This window comes from Salvelinus fontinalis, chromosome 13 (genome assembly GCF_029448725.1).
Source record: "Salvelinus fontinalis isolate EN_2023a chromosome 13, ASM2944872v1, whole genome shotgun sequence".
Lineage (NCBI taxonomy): Eukaryota > Metazoa > Chordata > Actinopteri > Salmoniformes > Salmonidae > Salvelinus > Salvelinus fontinalis.
Window position 1 is genome coordinate 20,371,041 of NC_074677.1, and position 22,651 is coordinate 20,393,691.

The window sequence follows — 22,651 nt, forward strand, 5'->3', positions numbered from 1 at the left end:
GATATGGAGAGATTATGTGAAAGGGTTGGAGTTTGGGTGGTGTAATGGGGGGAGGGAAGTGGTGTCTAGGGCTCTGTTTCACTTTCTAATAGGAACAGGATTAATGAAGATAAGGTCATGTAGGTAGGCCGTGATTGGCCTTACACTCCAGTACAGTAGGTGGCGGTGTATGCACCTCAAACGTTGGATGCGATCTGCCAGCCCATCCCCAAAGAAGAAGAACAAGACGAAGAAGAAGAAACAACGAGGGGCGGCACCTGAGCAGAGACAGTGTCCGGAGGAAAGAGTTTACACTACGGTTATAGCTATAATTTCTGTATTGAATAACGTTACATTGGCGATGATCTAATTGATTTGTTGTTTAAATACAAGGATTTGCCTCTGTTCATATCAGGATGTCTGAGCCAAGCGCTAGATATCAGCAGGTGAGTAAAAGGTTTGTCGTGTCTTTGAGTTAACGTTGGTAAGCATTCGCTAACAGCTAGCAAACGTTAGAGGTTTGCAAGAAACACTGGTGATGGTTTGGCTCTAGCTAGGCCTCGTTGTTTTGAATGACACCATGATTGAAACGTCAGTTAACAAATTAATATTAACACGTCGTGATGCTTTAGCTACATTAACATGTTAGTCATTGTTTTGTTGGTTAGCAATGCATTTTTGCTAACTTGGTCAACTTTCGTAATGGGAATGTTTTGATAGTGTAACTAACGTTAGCTAATAATGCTAGCTAACAAGCTACACTACATTTTATTTGATATTTTTTTACATTTACTCCCGTTTCTCCCCAATTTCGTGATATCCAATTGGTAGTAGTTAGTCTAGTCCCATCGCTGCAACTCCCGTACGGAGAGCCTTGCGTCCTTGAAGCCGCACTGCTTCTTGACACACTGCTCGCATAACCCGGAAGCCAGCCACACCCATGTGTCGGAGGAAACACCATACAACAGTCGACCGAAGTCAGCGTGCATGCGTCCAGCCCGCCACAAGGAGTGGCTAGAGCGTAATGGGACAAAGACATCCTGGCCGGCCCAACCCGGACGACACTGGGCCGATTGTGCGCCGCCTCATGGGTCTCCCGGTCACAGCTGGCTTCAACACAGCCTAGGTTTGAACCCAAGTCTGTAGCGACGCCTTTAGCACTGCGAGGCAGTGCCTTAGGCCGCTGCCCCGCTCAACATGACCAAAAGTATGTGGACAACTGCTCATCGAACATCTCATTCTAAAGTCATGGGCATTAATATGGAGTTGGTCCCACCTTTGTTACTATAACAGCTTCCACTTTTCTGGGAAGGCTTTCCACTATATGTTGGAACATTACTGCAGTCCTTGATGTTAGGTGATTAGGCCTGGTTCGCAGTCGGTGCTCCAATTCATCCCAAAGGTGTAAGATGGGGTTGAGGTCAGGGCTCTGTGCAGGCCAGTCAAGTTCTTCCACACTGATCTCGACAAACCATTTCTCTATGGACCTTGCTTTGTGCACAGGTGCATTGTCATGCTGAAACAGGAAAGGGCTGTCCCAAAACATGCCATAAATTTGGAAGCACAGAATTGTCTAGAATGTAATTGTATGCTGTAGTGTTAAGATTTCCCTTCACTGGAACTAAGGGGCCTAGCCCCAGACCATTATTCCTCCTCCACCAAACTGTACATTTGGCATTATGCATTAGGGCAGGTAGCGTTCTCCTGGCGTACGCCAAACTCAGATTTGTCAGTCTGACTGCCAGATGTTGAAGTGTGATTCATCACTTCAGAGAACACACCTGCTGGAACCTTTATGGAGAACAACATAGGACAATGGGTTGAGTCTTGCGATGCTAACAGATCGGCAACGGCCCTTCTGAATCGTGCCCAGATCATTGCCACTACTATGGGATATATCCTCCAGTCTGAAGGAAGAGGACCTCCTCTGGAGAGAGGGCCTGCTGCCTGATTCTCCACCCCTGGCAGGTGTATTGCTCTGAAGAATGTGAGGTGTCTGTTTGCCCAAAGCAGTAGTTACCTGGTGCAGTTGTGTGCAACCACCGGTTGTGTTCTCTGTCCCGTATCTGTATATGTTGTCCTCTCAGTACTGGGAGGAAGTGCAAAGTGAACCACCTTGAGCTCCAGCACATCGATGTGAGCCTTTGTCCATGGTGCTGACCATACTCCATGGACCCATGACTGAATTCCAGACTGCTCACCATCCCTTTTGGAAGGCATTTGGTCAGTCACCCGGTTGTGAAATGCAGTTAGAAGAACTCCGCTGGGAATTTGAAGTGTTGGGTGCAACCATTGTATTTCTCTCCTCCAGCAATTCATTGAAATGGGCAGCTTTTTGTGTTTTTCAAAGACACCACTCTTTCTGGAGAGAGTGTTGCTCGCATGATTTGAGTGTCCGATGTCAAGCCCAGGAAGTGCACACACTGAGTGGGTACCAGAGAACTATTTTCCAAGTTCATTGTTAGTCCCAACTCAGAGGTGATGTGGGACCATGGATGTGTGTGCCAAGGCTTTGTGATCCTGCACATATTAGCCAATCGTCTAAGTAGTTCAGGACCCTGACTCCTGCTTGACGATGGGGGGCTAGCACTTCACTTATGCACTTGGTGAAAGGCTGAAGGGTAGAACTGAAGGGCTGAAGCAGTGCTGTCATGTGTCCTGTGTAGGATGCAATCAGATGCCCTGCATTGTTTGTTAGGCAGCTCTTTGTCTGAAAAGAAAGCGAAGCAGGCAGGACAAGTGAAGAAAATTATTTATCCACGTGGTGGAAATGGACAAAACCAAGTGCCTTGGAGCACGCCAAATCGGGATGATGTCTGTCTTTTTAAAAACTGAATTGATCAAACTTGGATGTGGATGCATGGCAGTAGGTGCATGTTCCACGTTGAAGTTCCTGCTTGTCCTCTCAAATATTTCAGACAAATGTATTTTCTGGTCGACCGTCACTGCCTGACCGGCAGGCTTAGATGATACTAGAGATGTGGTACATGACAGAATCATCATCATTAGTGTTCATAGTCTGTCATAAGAGTAGGAGGCTCTTTTGGACAGTACGTCAGTGTCATCCATTCAGCAACCACGCTCTGTTCAGATGTAGGGGTTTGGTACCGGCAGGGGAAGCCTGGCCAGGATGTGCTTGAGGACAGACCTTAGACCGCTGCTTCCGAGTGGCGCAGCGGTGTAAGGCACTGCATCTCAGTGCAAGAGGCGTCACTACAGTCCCTGGTTCGAATCCAGGCTGTATCACATCCGGCCGTGATTGGGAGTCCCATAGGGCAGCGCACAATTGGCCCAGCTTCGTCCGGGTTTGGTCCGGGATAGGCCGTCGTTGTAAATAAGCAGTTGTTCTTAACTGACTTCCCTAGTTAAATAAAGGTTGAATTTAATCTTATTGCACATCTGTTTGTCAATTTGTGCCCTGGCAAGGATGAGCTATGGTGTTTATTGAGCGGTGGATGACGAGGGGAGTGAGACCCGTCATTAGACCTGGAGTGTTTGATCGGTGTGGTAGACTCATGATGCAAAGTGCGCAAGTCGAGATTTCAATGATCTTGGTTTGAATTTTTGACAGAGTGCATGAGCTTCTACCCTGTCCGCTTGAGCATGTTCAGCTCCCAAGCAAAGAAGTGTGTGTGCTCATCTGAGGCTGGGAGTTGTTTTTCACACTGTTGACATGGGTGGAATGACATCCTGTGTACAGCACTGAATCAGTGTGGAAAGAACGGATTTCACATAAGAGAAGTGTGTTCCAAGAAAAAGGTAACAAAGTAGCTTTTAGTCTCTGTATGCTTCGATTGCCTCGGCAGTGGCTTTAGATGCTTAGAAAGTAATACTACGTTGGCTCCGACCCTTCGTGTTTCGGAGTCGAGACTCCCGCCTAAATATGTATCAAGGTCCCGACTCAACTCCCGCCTATATGAAGCCATCTGACTGGCACAGTTAAGAGTGGACTGTCAGTCTCAGCGTTGGTGGACTTGGTTAACTGAGGATTGGTAGCCTACAGCACCGCTGAGCAGTGTGGTCACAGCAGAACTCCAAGTGAGGGAATGGTAATGCTAGATCAATGGGCTAGTGTGCGGGGACTGGCCCAACATGGCGGGTCAACAACCACCAACAACAACGGGTACAACAAACCACCTAGCTACGTTACCTATGTGTGGCTAATTTAGCTAGCTACGAGCTAACTTTTGAGGTCGCTTCGAGTATATCCCGATAACTAGCTGGCTAGCGAACACACAAGGATGGAAATGCCTGACAAAAAGCAATACAAGTTAGCTAGAATGGGCCAGCACAATAATGACAGAGGGGGACTAGATTAGATAAAAATCAACAATTTCTAGAACTGGGAGGTGATGACTTGTGCTTGTGAACCCATTTAGTTCTGTGTTGTAGCTTGTGAGATAGCACACATACACAGTTAAATACTATGTTGGAGGGTATGTCTGGATGTCCATGCTCAATGTTTTTATGCAGTACAATGTTTTATTTGTATTTGTGTGGGGAAAAATAAATCCAACTTTAATAACAAAACAAAAAAACATAAATCAACTACTCAGGGCTCGAAATTTAGGGCGTCCTAAAATGTTTAAACACCATTCTCAAACACGTACCTGATGCAAGCAGTTTTTATAATGCGACAGAGAGGAATATACAGACTAATGGTAGAAACTTAGAGAATATCTGAAGATGCAACAATAGGATTCTGCGTTACTGACTTTGGACATTAGAAGAATGCTTTCAATGGCATATCAGGAAGTCTGCTTTTTTTCTATGGTCGGATTTTGGATGTAGTCTATTAAGAGCAAGGTAAGATATGCCATGTAAAATGTCCAGGTTTCAAACAGTGCTATGGCTGGCTAGGCATCGCATATGTAATTATTTAGGTTATGAAAATGTATAATATTAGAATATCATTCCAATGTTGGGCAAATAGGCCTATTAGAATGCACATTTGACTCCCAGCTCGTCTGCGGGCCCGCCAGCCCGGAGCGGGTATTTCGCGTGCAGGGAGTTGCTGTGCAATTTGCATTGTCTGTATGGCTAGCTACTATAGTATTCTAGAGAATATGGTTGTATCTTCTGAACCGAATGCACAAAGCATTTCTGCCTCGCGCTGCAACACTGCCTGGCTGGGGACTGTGTGCACACTTGAAGAGCTGAGTGACAGATTCATTTTTAGAATTGCTGCGCACATGCATACAGTCTACAGAAGTGAGACTTTGCTTGTGTTCCTCGGCTATTTATATTGTTTTGTTCACAAGCTAGGTTGTTTTTCAATGTTTAGTTTGAACTGTTAGGGAAGAGAAGCACCCCGGATACTAGTCAGAGGCACAAACATGAAATGGAGTCACATTACTACGGTAACCTACCGCCCTTAAAGGGGCAGGTGAACATTTGTCTCATCTGTGATATTTTGATATAAAAGACTCATGTCACAAAATAAATTAAACAATATACCACATGATGCTCAAAGTTTTTTTTTAACAAATTAAGGTTATGAAATATACACCAATTACTTTAAAAGCCCTGCGAATGACCTAGTCCTAGCCCCATGTTGGCATATCAAAACATCAAAATAAAAGAAATTGTATTTTAATTTTGGGAATGATCAAGTTCTGTTTGGGGCAGTTGAAATTGCACTCCGGGATGGTGACGAAAACAGTTAGTCGCGCCATTTCTCTTTTTATAGCAATTGTCACCTGGGTACTGTAAGTGCGTGGCGTGACTAAACTTCTTTGATATTATGATTTTTAAATCATATCTCATGAAGGCGAAGGAGTTCACATAGATCGTTCAGTGACCTGTTATGAAAATGAAAGAAATAACAACCAAAATGGCTAACTGTCTGCTTGCCATTTCGCTAAAGTAGGTTGTCATGTGAGTTCCTGTCAAAGCGTGAAGCCGAAACCTAGTGTGACCACTTCTTCTTTTTATTCTACGAGAGGGAACGAAACAGCAAACGTCGACAGTGCACAGCCTCGTCTCCTGATTACAGAACATCGGCCTTCATTTTCTGTTGATTCTACATGGTGAATCGCGACAGTTTGTCACCCAGCAGGTGATCTACTGAGAACGGCCGCCGTTCGTTATTTTGTGTTCTGTCCAGAAGTCTGCCATAATATGTACCTGCCTGACCTTTTAGCTTAGAGCCTGAATAAAACAAGAGCACTATCTCCAGGGCTTGAACTGATCTCTTCACTAGGTCATGTTGATGTTCTCTGTCAGCTAGGCGTAACCAGTTTATTGACTCTTCCCCTATTCAGCTGCCCAATGAAGAGGAGCCAGAGGAGGTTCTCCAGGTGGCAGCTGAAGCCCCACCCCCTTACAGCAGCATTGCAGCAGATAATGCAGGTAATAGTTCAATGCATACACAAATACTCAGATCACAGTGGAGTGTTATGGTTTGGCCTGGGGGTCAATGTCTTTACCGTTGCCTCGAGAGGCATTGGATATTTACAGTCTAGAACTAAACTAGGACAAGTCGAGTATCTTTTTTATGACAGAGGAGATTTCCCTGCTAGCCTAGCATTAGGTTTACTTATGGTGTTACAGCATTTTAGCAAAAGGGGATATATGGCACTAAAGTGTAACACAGCAGCTTGTTTCACTTATTTACCTCCCGTAGCTTATTTTGACTACAAAGAGGACGGGAGGTTCCCCAAGCCACCGTCATACAACGTGGCCACAACTCTCCCTTCCTATGACGAGGCAGAGAGAACCAAGGCTGAAGTCCATGTTCCCTTGGTTGCTGAAAGGGTGAGTCTTCCAGCACTACAAACTCCACGTAACCATCCCTTGTGGTTTTGCTGGACTATTTTGTGTTCATCCAGGTTCTGTGTTGTTCCTCAGTGTCGTGGGTGTGGCAGAAAGGAATTCAGTCCCTGTCTATTGACGGTCAGAATACTTCCTGAGTACATTTTCTACATTCTTTTTTTGACGGCGTGGCTGATCTTCCAAGTAACCAAACTTGCATCAGTTTTGTGCACAATTTACATTGAGCTGGATGCAGGCTAGTTTATGAAAGTGACTCCATGAACCCCATTGCATATAATATAAAAGTACGCCTGTTTAACCATGGGTGTGTGTAAGTATACAGTGCCTTCGGAAAGTATTCAGACTTTTTCCACATTTTGATACGTTACAGCCTTATTCTACATTTACATTTTTTACATTTTAGTCATTTAGCAGATGCTCTTATCCAGAGCGACTTACAGTAGAGTGCATACATTTTATTACATTTTACATACTGAGACAAGGATATCCCTACCGGCCAAACCCTCCCTAACCAGGACGACGCTATGCCAATTGTGCGTCGCCCCACGGACCTCCCGGTTGCGGCCGGCTGCGACAGAGCCTGGGCGCGAACCCAGAGACTCTGGTGGCGCAGCTAGCACTGCGATGCAGTGCCCTAGACCACTGCGCCACCCGGGAGGCGATTCATTCTAAAATGGATTATGAAAAATATATACCCTCATCAATCTAAACATAATACCCCATAATGACTATGCAACAACAGGTTTTTAGAAATGTTTGCAAATGTATTAAAAATAAAAACACATCTTATTTACATAAGTATTCAGACCCTTTGCTATGAGACTCGAAATTCAGGGCAGGTGCATCCTGTTTCCATTGCTCATACTTCAGATGTTTCAACAACTTGATTGGAGTCCACCTGTGGTAAATTCTATTGATTGGACATGATTTGGAAAGGCACACACCTGTCTATATAAGGTCCCACAGTTGACAGTGCAGGTCAGAGCAAAAACCAAGCCATGAGGTCGAAGGAACTCTCTGTAGAGCTCCGGGACAGGATTGTGTCGAGGCACAGATCTAGGGAAGGGTACCAAAACGTTCCTGCAGCATTGAAAGTCCCCAAGAACACAGTGGCCTCCATCATTCTTAAATGGAAGAAGTTTGGAACCACCAAGACTCCTTGAGCTGGCCTCCCGGCCAAACTGAGCAATCGGGGAGAAGGTCCATGGTCAGGGAGGTGACCTAGAACACAATGGTCTCTCTGACAGATCTCTAGAGTTCCTCTGTGGAGATGGTTGTCCTGATGGAAGGTTCTCCCATCTCCACAGCAATCTACCAATCTGGCCTTTATGGTAGATTGTCAAGTGGGAAGCCACTCCTCAGTAAAAGCCACATGAGAGCCTCCTTGGAGCTTTGCCAAAAGCCACTTAAAGACTCTCAGACCATGAGAAACAAGATTCTCTGGTCTGATGAAACCAAGATTAAACTCTTTGGCCTGAATGCCAAGTGTCTCATGAAGGAAACCTGGCACCATCCCTACGGTGAAGCACGGTGGTGGCAGCATCATGCTGTGGGGATGTTTTTCAGCGGCAGGGACTGGGAGACTAGTCAGGATTGAGGCAAAGACAAACAGAGCAAAGTACAGAGAGCTCCCTGACACATCTGCTCAAGAGTGCTCAGGACCTCAGACTAGGGTGAAGGTTCACCTTCCAACAGGACAATAGCCCTAAGCACACAGCCAAGACAACGCAGGAGTGGCTTCGGGACAAGTCTCTGAATGTTCTTGAGTGGCCCAGCCAGAGCTTGGACTTGAACCCGATCGAACATCTCTGGAGAGACCTGAAAATAGCTGTGCAGCAACGCTCCCCATCCAACCTGACAGCTTCAGAGGATCTGCAGAGAAGAATGGGAGAAACTCCCCAATTACAGATGTGCCAAGATTGTATTGTCATATCCAAGAAGACTCAGTGCTTTAATTGCTGCCAAATATGCTTCAACAGAGTACTGAGTAAAGGGTCTGAATACTTATATCAATGTGTGGTTTTTAAGGTTAGTATTTTTAATAAATTAGCAAAAATGTCAAACTGTTTTTGCTTTGTTATTTTGGGGTATTGTGTGTAGATGTGATCCATTTTAATTAAGACTGTAATGTGTGAAAAGTCAAGGGGTCTGAATACTTTCTTATACTGTACTCGGTATAGGTCGAGTCTGTTTTGAAACGGTGGGTCACGCATTGTGGGCAGGCACGCCCTAATAATCACTGTCGGACACGCCCTGAGAGCGATGGCTCCTCTATGCCCTCTAGTGGGAAATGTTTTTGCCTTACCAGCTTACGTGTCGTCCATCTGAATGACTGGTCTGTATTTTTGTGCCACACTGCGTGCTATGTGTACAGCATGGAACGGCTGGAGACTTTTGATGTACTAACTCAACAGTAATGCTGTGGAACTGTGTGGATAGTACCGTGAGAAAAGGATGTGGCAGCCATTTGCAGAGACCCATCTGTCGGCCTGTAGAGCGGTAGTGCTGTATTTCCTGATAGGACATTAAATGTTGTTCTTTCAACTACATTGAATCCCGAGTGGTACAGCGGTCTAAGGCACTGCAATGCAGTGCTAGAGGCATCACTACAGACCCTGGTTTAATCCTGGGCTGTAACACAACCGGCCGTGATCAGGAGTACCATAGGGTGGCGCACAGTTGGCCCAGCGTTGTTAGGGTTTGGCCGGGGTAGGCCGTCGTTGTAAATAAGAATTTGTTCTTAATTGACTTGCCTAGTTAAATAAAGGTACATTTAAAATGACAAAATTCGAATTGAAACATCTCCAGCTGAATAACTTGTACATCCATTACATTAGGGCGATGTAAAGAGAAGGACATGTGCGTAGAATAAATGTTTGCTGTCTTGGTTGATATAGTGCAATGAGGTTTCCATCATCAAAAATGACTTGACGATATTCTCCACCATTTCTTTATCTCTGCAGGATGATGACTTTGCAGCCAGGGATGACTTTGAGGATGCGGACCAGCTACAGATAGGCAACGATGGGATTTTCATGTTGACCTTTTTTAGTAAGTCACATCTTGAAGTTGAATCTTCTCCACCTTGGGGAAGACTGTGGTTAGTATAATACACCCAGCAAAATGACGAGGTGTGTTATGTATTTATTTGATGATAAAGTTATTGATGTGATCTAAGAATAGTATTTGTGTTAAGAAACAGCCCATCCTAGTCGACCATATGCACAGGTCTGTTTTAAAGCCCCTTCTCTCTCCTCTTCAGTGGCATTCCTCTTCAACTGGATCGGTTTCTTCTTGTCCTTCTGTCTGACCACCTCAGCAGCTGGCCGCTACGGAGCCATCTCTGGCTTTGGCCTGTCACTCATCAAGTGGATCCTCATCGTCCGGGTAACATATCACTAACATTTCAGTTTACCCATTCAACTATTGGGAGCATATTTACAGTAGCCTGACAACCCACACTCAATTATTCCGCTGTTCTGTAGATTGCTACATTCTTTAGTCTGAGACTGCAATCATTTGAAGTTGTTTGTGGTGACGAGGGGCACGATTTGGATCGTCTCTAACTAATCTGAGCATCAAAGCCAATGACACGTTTTCAAACCTCCGCTTTACCCACGTGGCTATGGCCCAACCCATGGTGAAGGGTCAGGGAGGTATTCAGATCCAGACTCATTGCAGAGGAGAAACTAACGTCTGTGGGCGTGGCCAGGCAATATTTAGTGTGTGCCTATATATTTATTTATTTTACACAAGATATCACTACCAACACCCTCTGAGCTTTAGTTTCAAGTTTTATTGTCACATGCACAGGATACAGCGGGTGTAAAACAGTGCAGTGCAACGCTTAACTTGTGAGCTCTTTCCCAACAAAGTTGGCATGTTGGTGTAGTGATCTGATGGCAAAGCACTTCAGTTTGGTGTAGGTTTCCCTCTTCCAGAGCCCAAGATCACGTTCATGTTTACTCTGACTGGGCCACTTATCTGTTAATGGTTGTTTTATCCCCAGTTCTCCACCTACTTCCCTGGGTACTTTGATGGGCAGTACTGGCTGTGGTGGGTGTTCCTGGTAATGGGTAGGTACAACCATTTCTCTGTTTGTAGTTTTCAATTGTAGTACTAGACAGGTAAATGCATTGGTGTAGAGGGGTCTTTTTATAAATTAGGGTACCAGTGAGGACTTCCTATACTGGACTACTTGTTACAGCTGTTCAGTCATTGATAATAATCTGCCAGTTTTTTTCATTTTTTTCCCCCATTTACATTAATAAATAAATGGGGATCAGAGCTATTTTCAACAAAAATTCACGAGTTGATTTTAAAACCTATGTTGACAGATTTGTCAAATTGTTACATAAAACATGACAAACTTTGCGTTTATGGCAATGTAAGTTATGTCATATATTAAGCAATAATCAGTTAACTGAATGAGATTTAACTGTCGGACAGTTTTTATTTTATTTTTTGTATAGAGATGTCAGAAATTCAGTGTAACTACGTAACATTTTGTGTCTCCTTATGTTACGGGGTGAAAACAGTGTTCATGGGCACATAATCATGTATGCATTACAAAATCAAATGCTTCTAACTGAAAGTCACCTTACTTTGATGCTTAAAACCTATATCGATACTGTCATTAACGTGGTTTTTCTATAATTATGCATAAGACTTTTTGGATGCGCATTTGGTGTCCAGCTGATTAGTTACGTGGTGATACAGGAAGGAATTTTCCGAATGACAGTCAAGTGATGAACAGCTGTTGTGGAAGCACATGCAATTTTACTGGGGGGAAAAAGTGTTCACGAGGAACGTCCAGAATATTTTGGTGTCTCATTCGTTATGCCGGTGAAGACAGTCGTGCCTGGATCCACGTTGGATCTAACATCCCTAGAGAATTGATGTTGCTCTGTTGTCTGCTTGATTTACAGCAGGGTCTCGTTAGATTAAACAGAAAAGCAGCAAGTTAATATTTTTATGCCTCGGATTGGACGCTGAGTCTACTGTGCACAATTGTGTAGGATAGACTAGTACGCAACACCCAAACGCTATTCCTATGAATTATTCTGGATTGAATGACAATGGGCTTATTCATGATATGATCTGGTAATGAAATAACAACATTTTGTTTTCTATGTTAGACCTGCAATTTTAAACCATACAAGGGACTTGAAGTAGCCTATTTGGAGCTCAAATTCAAGTACTGTAATAAGCCTACCTTTTTTTTTTTTTATGACATTTCCTCAATTTGGTGCATAAAAAGTTATTGTAGCCAGTTTCTAAGTTCTCCTGGTCCCTCATACTTATTTGTTTTTGTGAGAGATGTGGCCACTTTCGTTTGTTTCCCGTCGATTGGAGGGTGTTGTGCTACTCTTGCAGTAAAACCATGTGTGGTTATTATGAGGACCACATCTGTTGGCATCCACTTGGTTTTCCATACAAATCCTTTCATTAAAAAATAAACATGGTTTTTGGTCACTCTCTCATTGTACAAACTGCGTTAGTGAGTTTCAGATGTTGAGATTAATGCTACGGCTATTCATGGCTTTATGTGTGCCTGCGTTGGCCACACAGGCTACTATATTAGGCCCTATATGTACAATTATATCAATTATACAATTGTATAATGTTGAGGGCCTTAAATTACATTTAAGTGCTTGATAAAGTCTCTGAAAGTCCTTGAATGACTTGCCAATGTCTGTATGAACCCTGCTTAAAGGATGTATAGTCCTAGACCTATGTTGGTCTATAGGTGGAGTTATGGGCCAATTTGCATATATTCACTTTATTCCTAAGTGCACATGGAACTGCATGAAAGTCCATTTTATTTGGTTCAAACCACATTGGCTCCATTTTTATTTGTAGAAATAACCAGCGGTATCTATTAGGGTTGAATATTTTTCCGGGTATTTTACAAATGTTCCATCCCGAGAATAAATCATTTTTCTCCTGGGTAACCCAGTATTTCCCGCTAAAACCGGAAGTGTCATTCAAAAGCATTAAATAATCATTAAAGCATATAAATAGGTAAATGCCTGGATTTGATTAATTCAAGCCTGTAGCTACCTGAGCCATACATGAAATACATTTTAATAAGCCCAAATGATTGTAGTGTTATCCAATACATATATGATGTAGGCTACTGCACAACAGAAAAGCCCATATATGTAGCTTATATGTTCTCTTGGGTAAATAATTGAAACTAGCTTCAGTAGGCCAATTTTTTTGAGTGCGAACTGTATGACATTATATGGACTGGAACACATCGTTCAAACCATGATTAAGCAGGGAGAGAACATGCGATTCTGGGTCTGCACATGCGGCCTACAAAGTTACAAGTATAGGCTAGCGAATTTGATTTTAATTTTGAAATATAGTAGGGCCTATTTGTATAATTGGTAGGCTGACACACACACTACCATTCAAAAGTGGGGGCACTTAAATGTCCTTGTTTTTGAAAGAAAATCATTTTTTTTGTACATTTTTAAAATAACATTGATCAGAAATAGTGTAGACATTGTTGATGTTCTGAATGACTATTGTAGCTGGAAACAACTGATTTTTAACGGAATATCTACATAGACGTACCGAGGCCCATTATCAGCACCCGTCACTCCTGTGTTCCAATGGCACATTGTGTTAGCTAATCCAAGTTTGTCATTTTAAAAGGCTAATTGGTCATTAGAAAACCCTTTTGCAATTATGTTAGCACAGCTGAAAACTGTTGTCCTGATTTTAAAGAAGCAATAAAACTGTCCCCCTTTTAGACTAGTTGTATCTGGAGCATCAACATTTGTGGGTTCGATTACAGGCTCAAAATGGCCAGAAACAAAGTACTTTCTCCTGAAACTCGTCAGTCTATTCTTGTTCTGAGAAATGAAGGCTCTTCCATGTGAGAAATTACCAAGAAACTGAAGATCTTGTACAACGCTGTGTACTAGAACAGTGCAAACTGGTTTTAACCAGAATATAAAGTGGGAGGCCCCGGTGCACAACTGAGCAGGAGGACAAGTGAATTAGTGTCTACTTTGAGAAACCGATGCCTCACAAGTCCTCAACTGGCAGCTTCATTAAATAGTACCCACAACACCAGTCTCAACGTCAACCGTGGAGAGGCGACTCCGGGATGACAGCTTTGCACACTCTTGGCATTCTCTCACCTGGAATGAATTTCAATTAACATGTGTGCCATGTTAAAAGTCTACAGCTCAGCATTTAACACCATAATACCCTACCAAACTAGTCATCAAGCTCAAGACAAAGGGTCTCGGCGCCGCCCGGTGCTACTGGGTACTGGACTTCCTGACGGGCCGCCCCCCAGGTGGTGAGGGTAGGTAACAACATCTCCACCCCGCTGATCCTCAACACTGGGGCCCCACAAGGGTGCTTTCTGAGCCCTCTCCTGTACTCCCTGTTCACCCACGACTGCGTGGCCATGCACGCCTCCAACTCAATCATCAAGTTTGCAGACGACACTACAGTGGTAGGCTTGATTACCAACAACGATGAGACGGCCTACAGGGAGGATGTGAGGGACCTCGGAGTGTGGTGTCAGGAAAATAACCTCACACTCAACGTCAACAAAACAAAGGAGATGATCGTGGACTTCAGGAAACAGCGGAGGGAGTATCCACATCGACGGGACAGTAGTGGAGAGGGTAGTAAGTTTTAAGTTCCTCGGCGTACACATCACGGACAAACTGAATTGGTCCACCCACACAGACAGCGTGGTGAAGAAGGCGCAGCAGCGCCTCTTCAACCTCAGGAGACTGAAGAAATTAGTATTGTCACCAAAAGCACTCCCAAACTTCAACAGATGCACAATCGAGAGCATCCTGTCGGGCTGTATCAACTGCTCCGCCCACAACCGTAAGGCTCTCCAGAGGGTAGTGAGGTCTGCACAACGCATCACCGGGGGCAAACTACCTGCCCTCCAGGACACCTACACCACCCGATGTCCCAGGAAGGCCATAAAGATCATCAAGGACAACAACCACCCGAGCCACTGCCTGTTCACCCCGCTATCATCCATATGGCGAGGTCAGTACAGGTGCATCAAAGCAGGGACAGAGAAACTGAAAAACAGCTTCTATCTCAAGGCCATCAGACTGTTAAACAGCCACCACTAACATTGAGTGGCTGCTGCCAACATACTGACTCAACTCCAGCCACTTGAAAAATGTATGTAATTTTTTTTCCACTAGCCACTTTAAACAATACCACATAATGTTTACATACCCTACCATACTCATCTCATATGTATATACTGTACTCTATACCATCTTCTGTACCATCACTCATTCATATATTTTTATGTACATATTCTTCATCCCTTTACACTTGTGTGTATAAGGTAGTTGTTGTGAAATTGTTAGATTACTCGTTGGTTATTACTGCATTGTCGGAACTAGAAGAACAAGCATTTCGCTACACTCGCATTAACATCTGCTAACCATGTGTATGTGACAAATAAAAAAATGTTATTTGAAAAGTTAATTTGTGGAATTTCTTTCCTTAATGGATTTGAGCCAATCAGCTGTTGTGACAAGGTAGGGGTGGTGTACAGAAGATGGCCCTATTTGGTAAAAGACCAAGTCCATATTAAGGCAAGATCAGCTCAAATAAGCAAAGTGAAATGACAGTCAATTACTTTAGCTTCTTGCGGATTAGTGGGACGCTAGCGTCCGGTGAAATTAGAGCGCCAAATTCAAATTAAATTACTATAAATATTAAACTTTCATGAAATCACAAGTGCAATACATCAAAATAAAGCTTAACTTGTTGTTAATCCAGCCGCTGTGTCAGATTTCAAAAAGGCTTTACGGCGAAAGCAAACCATGCGATTTTCTGAGGACAGCGCCCAGCACACACATGCATAAATCATTTTCAACCAGGGAGTTGCGACACGAATGTCAGAAATAGCGATATAATATATGCCTTACCTTTGAAGATCTTCTTCTGTTGGCACTCCAAAAGGTCCCAGTTACATTACAAATGGTCCTTTTGTTTGATAAATTCCTTCTTTATATCCATAACTCAGTTTAGCTGGCGCGCTTCAGTCAATAATCCACTCGGTTTCCCTCCTTCAAAATGCATACAAAATGAATCCCAAACGTTACCAATTAACTTATCCAAACAAGTCAATCAACGTTTATAATCAAACCTTAGGTACCCTAATACGCAAATAAATGATACAATTTAAGACGGAGAATCATTATTGTCTTTACCGGAGAAAAATACCAAAGAACGCACTCTCATTCAAGCTTGGAAACACTACAGCCAAAATGGGAGCCACCTAGAAAAACTACAATTTCTGGCTCATTTTTCTAAAAATAAGCCTGAAACTCTTTCTGAAGACTGACATCCTAGGAAGCCCTAGGAACTGCAATTGGGCACGATTTCGCCCTATTATAACTGCCAGCCATTGAAATCAGTGGTAGGATGATTTTCTTTTCTTTTTTGGGATGGTTTGTCCTCTGGGTTTCGCCTGCCATTTCAGTTCTGTTATACTCACAGACATTATTTTAAGAGTTTTAGAAACTTTAGTGTTTTGTATCCAAATCTACCAATTATATGCATATCCTAGCTTCTGGGCCTGAGTAGCATGCAGTTTACTTTAGGCACACTTTTCATCCGGATGTCAAAATACCGCCCCCTATCCCAAAGAAGTTAAGACATGAAGGTCAGTCATTCCGAAATATGTCATGAACTTTGAAAGTTTCTTCAAGTGCAGTTGCAAAAACCATCAAGCGCTATGATGAAACTGGCTCTCATGAGGACTGCCACACGAAATGAAGACCCAGAGTTACCTCTGCTGCAGAGGATCAGTTCATTAGAGTTACCAGCCTCAGATAATGGCGGCCCAAATAAATGCTTCACAGAGTTCAAGTAACAGACACATCTCAACATCAACTGTTTAGAGGAGACTGTGTTTATCAGGTCTTCATGGTCAAATTGCTGCAAATAAACCACTACTAAAAGACACCAATAATAAGAAGAGACTTGCTTGGGCCAAGAAACACAATCAATGGACATTAGACTGGTGGAAATCTGTCGTTTTGGTCTGATCTGTCCGAATTTGAGATTTTTGTTTCCAACTGCCGTGTCTTTGAGACACAGAGCAGGTGAATGGGTAATCTCCGCATGTGTGGTTCCCACCCTGAAGCATGGAGGTGGGGGTGCATTGCTGTTGACACTTGTGATTTCTTTAGAATTCAATGCACACTTAACCAGAATGGCTAACACAGCATTCTGCAGAGATACGCCATCCCATCTGGTTTCCACTTAGTCCCACTATCATTTGATTTTCAACAGGACAATGACCCAACACACCTCCCTAGTGGCGCAGCAATCTATGGCACTCCATCTCAGTGCTTGAGGCGTGACTAGAGACACAGCCTGGATTCGAACCAGGGTTTCACAACTGGCCGTGATTGGGAGTCCCATAGGGCGGAGCACAATTGGCCCAGCGTCGTCCGGGTTTGGCTGGTGTAGGCCGTCATTGTAAATAAGAATTTGTTCTTAACTGACTTGCCTAGTTAAATAAAATACATTTTTTATAAAGAATGAGAGTGATGGAGTGCTACATCAGATGACCTGGCCTCCACAATCACCTGACTTCAACGCAATTTAAATAGTTTGGGATGAGTTGGACAGCAGAGGGAAGGAAATGCAGCCAACAAGTGCTCAGCATATGTGGAAACTCCAAGACTGTTGGAAAAGCATTCCAGGTGAAGCTGGTTGAGAATGCCAAGTGTGCAATTCTCTCAAGGCAAGGAGTGTCTACTTTGAAGAATGTGTATACATTTATCTTAATATTTCCCCTAATGTTATTAGCCTAGTAGGCTCTTTCTCTCCTATTGTTTAATTTCTTCCTCGCTTTCAACAGTTAAATTAAATATGTTTTGTCATTCTAATGACATCCTTGATTATTATAGAATCGGATGCAGAAGGTTTTCACTTCTCTTGACAAAGATCATTGAATAGTTATGGGTATGAATAAATAACTGCTATAGCCTACTGCCATCGTGCATTTGCTCTTTCAAACTACCCGTGATTTCTATTGGCTGCTGTATTTAACTTTCAGCATACAAACTTGCTTACCTCTTTGAATAGTCTATTGGTATAAAAAATGTCCAGCAAGCTATTCTAGTCTAGCTTTTCCTGCATGGGACTCCAAGAGCTAAGGAGTGTTTTTTTTTTTTATGAGGCTAGTGGAGCACAGGTGCTTGTGTATTGCAGAAGAGACAGAGGCTATAAGTTAGAAGCGTATTATTCATAAGCCATCATTAATGATAAAAATAAGGCTAATACTGCATTAAACGTATTACCTGAAAGAGGTAGGCCAGAACATATAGGGTTATATATCACTCTAGAACTGGATTATATATTTTGGATGCGATGAGAGAGCGAGAGAGATTTAAAGCAACGATATTTGAGTGATAGGCTGTTTTTAAAACTCTGCAGCTGCAATAAATAAAACAATCTTTACATTAAAAAAAGTATGGTGACCCTGAAAGCCAGGTGGAGATGGGTAAATTAGACGCACATTCGATCTTTATATTATAGACTATGCTGCTGCAAATGTAGGCCTAACTGTCACAAGAAAAACAGTTACCATGATGAGATAAGATCTGCATGCATTTGTGAACTGCGCTCCAATCTGAGATGGGTCTGTGCCCATCCTGAGTGTTGATGATTCATCATGCAGAGGCTGTAGAGAAGACAGATTTAGACATCACATATAATTTAACAGTTCCAGTTCACGCCATGCTGTTCATATAAATCATTTATTATAATTTACCGTTTTTTTGCAGTTATTTTTCCCGGGAAAAAATAGTCGTTTTGGGAGGTAAATCTCGGTAACCGTGTTCCTGCCATTCAACTGTAGTATCTATTGAATGGACAGTATGCATGAAGATTTAACACTCACACTAACAAGAATGCCTTGTTTGATGCTGGGAGTTGAGTTGCTGCCCCAAAAAAACATTGTAGAAAAATGACTCCTGTGTTCTGTCTTCCAGGATTCCTGCTCTTCCTCAGAGGATTCATCAACTACGCCAAGATACGCAAAATGGCTGACTCGTTTTCTACTCTCCCGCGAACCAGAGTCCTTTTCATCTACTAAAAGTGGAAATCTGACTTCTATAGAGAAGTTTGCTCTGGCTTCTAAACTCCATCACGGGAGGCTGAGAAATGTTTTGCTGCCGTTGAATCGGACGATACACTTTCGGTCTCTTGATGTAAACTGGTGGATGTTGACAATTCTGTAACTATTCAATCATTAGTGGTTTGTCAAGTGCTATTTGCAATCAAGTCTGTGATGTATAAATAATGCCTTACATATTATTATCAGTTTGTAGCAATGGTTATGTACTGAGCCCCTTTTAGCCAATAGGGGGCAGTCTTGTCTTTTTCTGTCCTCTTTCAAAGTGTTTGATATGGAGACTACTCAGCTGTATGCTGAACCTGTGACAGTACCATTGAGTTTTGTCTGTGGATCGGAGCATTGAGTTAAATTTATCAAAAGCAGTGCTTTTTTCTTGATGTGTATATGATAATGAAATTAAAGTCTGTCTTAAGATGTTACCTTCAATGTGTAGAAAACGGAATGATTTTGTATTCAAGCGTCATTTTCAGTCAATACAGTGATCGAGGTATGCGTTGGAACCTTGTTGCTAGGGTTTGTCAGTGCATTTCAGACATTTAAGGAGTATCTGAGGAATTGATTTCACCTTTTTATTTAAGCAGGGAGTCCCCTTGAGACTAAGCTCTTCTTTCTTTTAAGGGAGGCCTGCACGACGACTAAAAATTGGTTGAACTGTTCAGGTTTATGTACCAATCGTATTTGACACTCATCAATCCTTAACTTGCATCGACAATTTTGATTGGCGCAGGTTTTTGTACACAACCCTTGTAAATCAGTATTCGGTTTGTTATTATCACCATAATTACCTATCTCTACAGTCTACTGCATTTTGTTTTTTAACAATCGTTCTGGGGTATTTAATGTATTTCTGTATTACTGCGGGTATGAGGGAGGTGGGGAGGTAGGTTGAGATGGATGTTGGGGTAGTAGAGTACACATCTGCAGTGAATAGTTCCCTCCATTTTTGGGATTGGTCAGTGAATCTGGTGTAATACACATGAAGATATAGGTGCTGGGTGGTTCCTTAATGTATCATATGATCAATTGAGTTACCTAGTGTTTTCACTACCCAAAGGACAGTGGGAGGGAGAAGCTGATGTGTTTATGCCCTGATTTCTTAATTTGGCTGTACGTAGAGTAAAAGAGCCTTCACCAAATAAATGTTTGATGGTTTGAAGTGCACTTTTCCCCGATGTTGCAATGTTTATCTAAATTGCTCAAGTCTGAAGATTGCAATAGCTAATCTTCAAGAACAGCTAGCCTACCATGGCTGAACTGTTGTACACATCTACAATTTGTTCAACACCTTTATTTATAAACATTTGAGGGACTGAAATAATGCATCACCAAGTTGAAATCCCACGCTTTAAATAATGTGAGCCTGCATGTACACTTTTCAGAGCATTTGTGTGTACTAGATTTCATTAAATAAATCACTGTCAAAATATGTTGACAACGTAGTTTTATTGAGGAAAGTTTTATGACTGATATGTGGTGGTTTTACCTACCGTAGTTGAATGCACTGGCTGTAAGTAACTGAATAAGAACACTTTCATTGATGTCTTCTCTTCTGCATTTTGGGTTAACGCCCCATAGCATCACGTCGGCGATAAAGTAGACAGAGGTGAGGGGGTGGAGCTTCCTTGTTACTTGTCATCTAAAAGAGTATCTTCTGTCAACTTGTATCCTATACCTAGCCTGGGTAAAAAAAAAAAATGTCTTTTTAGCTAACATTCCACTCCTTGTACTTTGTGTCATATGCCTAAGATAAATGTTTAGCATGGTAAGGGGTGGAATGATAGCCTAACTGACTGGTACCAAGACTATCCTATCGCTGTTCTCAACGTACACTACATGACCAAAGTGTGTGGACATCTGCTTGTCGAACATCTCATTCCAAAATCACGGGCAGTAATATGGACTTGGTCCACTCTTTGCTGCTATAACAGCCTCCACTCTTCTGGGAAGGCTTTCCACTAGATGTTTGAACATCCATTCAGACACAAGCACATTAGTGAGGTTGGGCACTGATGTTGGGCGATTTGAACTGATTCGCAGTCGGCGTTCCAATTCATCCCAAAGGTGTTCGATGGGGTTGAGGTCAGGGCTCTGCAGACCAGTCAAGTTCTTCCACCGTTCTCGACAAACTATTTCTGTATGGACCTTGTTTGTGCACAGGGGCATTGTCATGCTGAAACAGGAACCCAAAATGTTGCCACAAAGTTGGAGGCACAGAATCGTATAGAATGTCATTGTATCCTGTAGTGTTAAGATTTCCCTTCACTGGAACTATGGGGCCAACCCCGAACCATGGAAAACAGCCCCAGATCATTATTCCTCCTCCACCAAACTTTACAGTTGGCACTATGTATTGGGGCAGGTAGCGTTCTCCTGGCATCTGCCAAACCCAGATAAGTCTGTTCAACTGACAGATGGTGAAGCGTGATTCATCACTCTAGGGAAGGCATTTCCAATGGCGGCTTTACACCCCACCAGCTGACACTTGGCATTGCGCATGGTGGTCTTAGGCTTGTGTGCCACTGCTCGGCCATGGAAACCCATTTCATGAAGCTCCCGACTAACAGTTATTGTGCTGACGTTGCTTCCAGAGGCAGATTGGAACTCTGTAGTGAGTTGCAACTGAGGACAGATTTTTACTCACTACACGCTTCAGTACTCGGCGGTCCCGTTCTGTGATCTTTCGTGGCCTACCACTTCGCTGCTGAGCCGTTGTTCCTCCTGGACTTTTCCACTTTACAATAACAGCACTTATAGTTGACCGGGACAGAAATTTGACGAACTGACTTGTTGGAAAGGTGGCATCCTATGACAGTGCCACTTTGAAAGTCACTGTGCTCTTCAGTAAGGTCATTCTACTGTCAATGTTTGTCTATAGAGATTGCATGTCTGTGTGATTGATTTTTATACACCTGTCAGCAACGGGTGTGGCTGAAATGTTCAAATACACTCATTTGAAGGGGTGTCCACATACTTTTGTATAAATAGTGTATCAACGGACTTTTCGATTTGATGGAAATGAGCCGGGTTACTCTTCCTGCTTCAGTGTTATGGCCCATGTGTACTGGCTCCCAGGTGCTAAGTGGCCATCACCTTATTCCCTGTCCTGTGTGACTTCCTTGGGGAGAAGCACTTAGTACTTGGTATTGGTTACAACCCACATCAGCGTCATGTAAATTGTAGGCAGTCAAATGACCTCATTGTAAAAAATAAACACATTTCAGGGGAAGGGGTTTAGCAAGCAGGTTGGTGTGGAGGAAGGTGTGTCGCCTGTCACCACTGACATGTGAGTCATCCTGGCCCTCCCCATCTCCCATTCCCTCACTCCCTTCATATGGGTGGTGTGTGTGTGTGTGTGTGTGAAAGAGTATTTGTTGGGGGATGGGTGGCAGGGGCTGTGAAAGGGGCTGACTCTGTACTGATAAGGTCAGCCTGACAGTGGGAGGAGAGGAGAGGATGCTAGCTAGCACTGGCTGGTGGGTGGAGAGGAGCGGATGCTAGCACTGGCTGGTGGGAGGAAAGGAGAGGATGCTAGCTAGCACTGGCTGGTGGGAGGAGGGAGGGCTGGTCGCCGGGGGTTACGGATGAGCAGCGGTGACTCATTGTCGAGCTGCCGTTGCCACGGGGGAAAGACAGCAGGTAGTCCAGAGACGCTCTACACCCCACGTGCTGACTTGGCGCTCCGCTCAGCACACCCCCTCAGCTTCGCTTTCATCTTCATCCTCACCTGCTCCT

General features: G+C 43.3%; 1 protein-coding gene across 1 annotated transcript; it reads left to right on the forward strand.

The window, feature by feature from the left end:
- Positions 1-221: 221 nt before the first annotated feature.
- LOC129868227 (NEDD4 family-interacting protein 1-like) lies at positions 222-20,345 on the forward strand. Its single transcript, XM_055942018.1, has 7 exons — positions 222-425; positions 6,243-6,330; positions 6,605-6,735; positions 9,717-9,804; positions 10,016-10,140; positions 10,763-10,829; positions 18,774-20,345. The coding sequence occupies exons 1-7, from the start codon at positions 396-398 to the stop codon at positions 18,875-18,877; spliced, it is 633 nt and encodes a 210-aa protein (XP_055797993.1). The 5' UTR covers positions 222-395; the 3' UTR covers positions 18,878-20,345.
- Positions 20,346-22,651: the final 2,306 nt, after the last annotated feature.